The sequence below is a fragment of the Benincasa hispida genome, chromosome 3 (assembly GCF_009727055.1).
Source record: "Benincasa hispida cultivar B227 chromosome 3, ASM972705v1, whole genome shotgun sequence".
NCBI classification, from domain to species: Eukaryota; Viridiplantae; Streptophyta; class Magnoliopsida; order Cucurbitales; family Cucurbitaceae; genus Benincasa; species Benincasa hispida.
Genome location: NC_052351.1, coordinates 2,398,988 through 2,404,289, shown reverse-complemented (window position 1 = coordinate 2,404,289; position 5,302 = coordinate 2,398,988). Strand labels below are relative to the sequence as shown.

General features: G+C 33.9%; 1 protein-coding gene across 1 annotated transcript; it reads left to right on the top strand.

The window, feature by feature from the left end:
- Positions 1 to 1,063: 1,063 nt before the first annotated feature.
- LOC120074255 ((S)-2-hydroxy-acid oxidase GLO1) lies at positions 1,064 to 5,078 on the top strand. Its single transcript, XM_039027318.1, has 12 exons — positions 1,064 to 1,223; positions 1,852 to 2,010; positions 2,545 to 2,669; positions 3,033 to 3,079; positions 3,233 to 3,310; positions 3,430 to 3,554; positions 3,651 to 3,717; positions 3,811 to 3,873; positions 3,991 to 4,060; positions 4,212 to 4,312; positions 4,444 to 4,548; positions 4,636 to 5,078. The coding sequence occupies exons 2-12, from the start codon at positions 1,874 to 1,876 to the stop codon at positions 4,819 to 4,821; spliced, it is 1,104 nt and encodes a 367-aa protein (XP_038883246.1). The 5' UTR covers positions 1,064 to 1,223; positions 1,852 to 1,873; the 3' UTR covers positions 4,822 to 5,078.
- The last annotated feature ends 224 nt before the right edge of the window (positions 5,079 to 5,302 follow it).

The window sequence follows — 5,302 nt, the reverse complement described above, 5'->3', positions numbered from 1 at the left end:
TGGAAAGTCCAAGTTTTTTTTTTTTTTTTTTAATAATTATTATTTTTTTCACCTAACGTTCAAATTCCAACCTATTTTGGTTTGAGCTAGATGGCAAATGTTCTTGGATCATTACTATATTATATGTTTTTTTAGTTCTAGCTAACCACTATTAAGAAATCGATGATAAGCTTTTATAATAATAAATAGTGTCTTATCACTTAATCATGCTAATAATCAAACATATATTATTTTTTTGGGAAAAATCAAATATATATTATTAAACCCTCAGGTAAGATGACAAAATCGAAATTAACTATATCTATGTTACTTATATAATTTAGTTGTAATTTGTTTATGTATAACAAGTAGTACTTAATCTTTAAATTAAAAAAAGTAGTCCTTACTATAAATAATTGATTTTACTTCTAACACCAGCCTTGAGAAAATTTTAGTTTTATCATCAATTAGTTTCTTAGTTATTTTAATTGGATAAAATACGTAAAAAAAGGTATGTAATATTTTAGAATGCAATATAACCATGATTTTGGGTATAATACTAGAATTAATTAATTTAAAAATGTCCAGATGAGCTACTAAACTATATAATAATATCAAAGCCATAAACTATTTACAAGGAAGCAAAATTGAGTTCCACTATGTTTCTTAAAGATCCATTTTCATTAAAATAACCAACGCTGTTCTAGTAAAGTTTTGTAAAGAATTATATTTTAGTCAGCAACTCTGAAACCCATTTAGATTTTGAAATCAATTTCGATTATTGAAGCACAAATTTGTCAAAGTTTGAATTACCCACCATTTTTTTTCTTCATACTAAGCAAATCGAATAGAAATTAGATTACATTATTGGAGATGGGATGTTATTGAGGATTGAGCACAAGTGACAGTCTTGCGAACGCCCTCCACACAAGTTTTTATTTCCGATTAATTTGAGAAATTTCTGTGAAACAGATTTGATTTCTAACGCTCACCTTCAAAATCCAATCCAAATAATGTGGTCTCTCTCTCTCTCCCCCAATTTGATCCCACCCCTTTTGTCTTTACCTTCAATCCGATCACGGTCTTCCTCTATCGCCCTTTTGCTATATTTGTTGTTTGCTTCCTTATTCCCCATTTCGAGAGCTCAATCTCTCTCTCCTTCGCTCATTTTTCCATCTTCTCTTTGTTATCTTTAACCCCTTTTCATCACTTCCCTTCATTCATTTTCATTTCCACAGATAAGGGTATGTTCTCTCTCCCTCATTTGTTCTTCTGCAACTTCTGATCTGTTTTTTTTTTTATCTGGGATTTTGTGGTATTACACGCATGTCTTGTTCTTCCACTCATTTGAGTCTTTAGAGTTTTGTGTTTCATGCAGTTCTTATCGTTTCTATTCTGTTTCATTGACGTGGGTTTGGATTCTTTTAGACTGACTTTCACTCGTGCTTTATGAATTTGCTTTTGATGATGACGGGTCGGCTTGTTTTCTGTTTCATTCTTTGTTTATCGATGGAACTTGAATGAAATGAATCCGATATTCACTCGTTAAAGTAGATTCATATCTGGATACTGATGAGTGTTCGTTTGCAATAGTTTTCAAGCATGGATTAAATTATCGATAATCGCATCTCCGGCTGATTTTGATGATTAAATCTTAAGTAATAAACTGATAACTCGTTTACTTTGTTAATCAAATACATCAATCGTATATTCATTTTTCTCGGGGATCGTGTACTACGGCGTTTTAAATTCTACTTTCTTGGTCTTGATGAGAATTATTGCTTCATCCCCTTTCATCAAATACTTCAGACTTGAGAGATCGTTTTAATTTGATGGGCTTTTAATTAATTTCTCTAATTTTCTTAAACACAGTTTTAATCAGTCTGTTGAAAAGATGGAGATTACTAATGTCACCGAGTATGAGGCTATTGCAAAGGAGAAATTGCCCAAGATGGTTTATGACTACTATGCATCTGGCGCAGAGGACCAGTGGACCCTGAAGGAGAATCGAAATGCATTTTCCAGGATTTTGTACGTTTCTTTCCATGCTTTAACCAGTGCTTTTCAATACAAAATTGCTTCACTTTTTTATCTTGTATTGTATATCTCTTTTTATTTATAAAATGAGCCTTTGAAAGATAGTTTGGATTGATATTTGGAAGTAGTGCTTGTAGATAATACCTTTTTTTCTATAATATTTTGGAAAACATTTATATAGTTATTTATCCAAGAGTGTGAGTTTTATGGACACTTTTGGAAGGATGAAAAATACTTTTAGTCTCATTAGAAGCAATTTTCACAATTTTCATGATAGTTAAAAATAGTTTTGAAAATTTTGAAGATACTAAATATTGTTCTAATGCTCTTGAAGCAAGCACTTAATTAATTAATATTTTGTTCTCCATAATTATAAATTAAAAAAAATAAATTTCACTGAAAACAGTTAAAAAATAGTTCGTAGGGAGTTTTAGTTGTGTTAATGAGTTTGTGTTCTTTGTTCTGTTTTTCTCTTCAGAGCAATATTAAAACTAATTATCTGACAGTTGATAACTATCACTGAGACAGGTTCCGTCCCCGTATTCTTATTGATGTGAGTAAGATAGACATGTCAACAACTGTGTTGGGATTCAAAATTTCAATGCCTATTATGATTGCTCCGACTGCCATGCAAAAGATGGCTCACCCTGAAGGTAACAACTTCCTAATTCCATTGGGAACTCCATTTTTCTAGTCAGTTATGCAGTGTCCGTCTTCATTGGTTTGGAAAATTTTCGAAGGCTTTGGATAGTTGGAACTTGTAGAAAGTTGATTTGTCAAGTTTAATATGTATGCACTACTTTTATGGCTTAGAAAATTTTCCAGTCAACCATAGACTTCTTTAGTTGCATTTTAAGATTAGTACTTACATTAGATTTGAATTAGAAAATTCAAACATCAAGATGACATTTATGCATTAAAGAAAATAATCATATACTTATTTGTGCTGATTTGTATTTCCATTCCTACAAGAGTGACACTGTTTTGATCCGAATGATATTGCTGTTTCAATGCAGGGGAGTATGCCACAGCCAGAGCAGCGTCTGCAGCAGGCACAATTATGGTTTAAATTTCTTCTTCCAAGCCTAAAGTTTCTTTTTTCCTTTCTTTTTTTTTTTAATTCTCTTAAATACAGTCTTGACTTGAATTAGAAGTGTGGGATTGGTTAAGGACTTTATTTCTAAGCTTAATTCAAGTGATTCTTGAATTGTTTCAGACTCTTTCCTCATGGGCTACTTCCAGCGTGGAAGAAGTTGCTTCCACTGGACCTGGCATTCGGTTCTTCCAGCTATATGTAAGAACAATTTGTAAAGAGTTTTAAAAAATAATGAAAAACAACATTTTATTTGATCACCAATCTCAAACATTTGGTCTTAATGCGTTTCATCTGAATCCATTTTATTGCTTATTCAGGTGTACAAGGATAGGAATGTTGTGGCACAACTTGTGAGAAGAGCTGAAAGGGCTGGTTTCAAAGCCATTGCCCTGACTGTGGACACTCCAAGGCTTGGTCGCAGGGAAGCTGATATCAAGAACAGGTGTGTATGGATTTATCGAGTCAGCTGATACAGGTTTGAGGTATACAATAAACCTTTTCATCAAATGTTTTTCACACATGATGACTCTTGATGCAGATTTACTTTGCCACCATTTTTGACATTGAAGAACTTTGAGGGGTTGGATCTTGGTAAAATGGACAAGGTAAGAGTGAAATGCCACTTTATGCTGAGTTCTAATTTCATCAACAACGTTCTTGAAAACATTTTCTCTCTGTGGGTGTGTGTTTTTTTACAGGCAGATGACTCTGGACTGGCCTCATATGTTGCGGGGCAGATTGACCGTACTCTCAGTTGGCAGGTAACTACGAAAGGTCATTCAAAGTTCAAAAAGGCGATGTTATTGCTATTGCTATTATTATTTTGAAACAAACTAGGTAGCACTATTGAAGAAGTTTCTTTTTCCATTGACTTACAGGATGTGAAGTGGTTGCAGACCATCACCAAGTTGCCAATTCTAGTGAAGGGTGTGCTTACTGCTGAGGACAGTAAGTAAACTATGATGGAAGAGACTAAAACTACTAATGAAAAAAATGCTAGAACAAGACATATTCATTTGATTTTATGAAAAACAATTTGTCTTTTCTTTGGGATAATTTTAATTTTAGTGTAATCTGATGTTTGGCCTCCTAATTGCAGCAAGGATTGCCATTCAAAGTGGAGCTGCTGGAGTAATTGTTTCAAATCATGGAGCTCGCCAACTTGACTATGTCCCTGCAACCATTATAGCTTTGGAAGAGGTACTTGATACAATTGCACAAATTTTGGTTTAAAAGATTATATTTTTCTAAGCAGATCTTCTGTTGGCCTAAAACAAAACATGTCTTTATCTTTTGAGCTATGATCATGATCTAATACTTAATGATTTCAGGTTGTTAAAGCTGCTAGAGGTGAAGTTCCTGTTTTCCTGGACGGTGGTGTTCGACGTGGAACAGATGTTTTCAAAGCATTGGCACTTGGAGCATCTGGCATATTTGTAAGTAAAACGAACACATATCAGATGATCATTTTGCTACTATCAACTATATGATCACTTAACAAATATCATATTCATTAATGTTAGATTGGGAGGCCAGTGGTGTTCTCTTTGGCAGCAGAGGGCGAGGCCGGTGTGAGGAAAGTGCTTCAGATGTTGCGTGACGAGTTTGAGCTGACCATGGCATTGAGTGGCTGCCGCTCACTTCAGGAGATCACCCGCAGCCACATTGTGGCCGACTGGGACACTCCTCGCATCGTGCCGAGGCTATGAGATGTTGCATTGTGTGTGCAACAAACACCATTTAGCAGTCTTGAATTCTTGGGGTTGTGATATATAGCATATGAATGATTTTCTGTTAATGATAAATTATGTAATGTCTTCTTGAATGGGATATTACATTCATCCTATATTGTTTCTGTTGCCAGCATTGATGATATGTTACTGAAGTTGACAACTGAATGTCTTTTTGGTTGCTGGTACAGGTGGTAAAAAGGAAAAATGGAAAGAAAGGTATTTTGATATTCCAATCCTTTCCTTTGATTTCTTTGCCTTGTTCTTAAAAGATGTTTGCAAGCTACTGAAGATTGAAATCATATCACCTCGGTAAGAAGTTTGACATTAATGATCCCCTTTTCAGAAGATCTGATTTTACATATTCTGAGTTAGATATGATTTGAATAGATAGAATAGAATGGCTTTATCTTCTTTTTCCTTTAAAACAATGGTTTTTAAAAAATGGCTCAATATAAGT

What these genes read in the sequence shown, in the direction of transcription:
- LOC120074255 (XM_039027318.1), top strand. Translation starts at nt 1,874, where the DNA reads ATGGAGATTACTAATGTCACCGAGTATGAGGCTATTGCAAAGGAGAAA. An exon ending in GAAGCTGATATCAAGAACAG is followed by an intron (nt 3,555 to 3,650) that starts GTGTGTATGGAT and finishes CTCTTGATGCAG; the next exon opens with ATTTACTTTGCCACCATTTT. An exon ending in ACCGTACTCTCAGTTGGCAG is followed by an intron (nt 3,874 to 3,990) that starts GTAACTACGAAA and finishes ATTGACTTACAG; the next exon opens with GATGTGAAGTGGTTGCAGAC.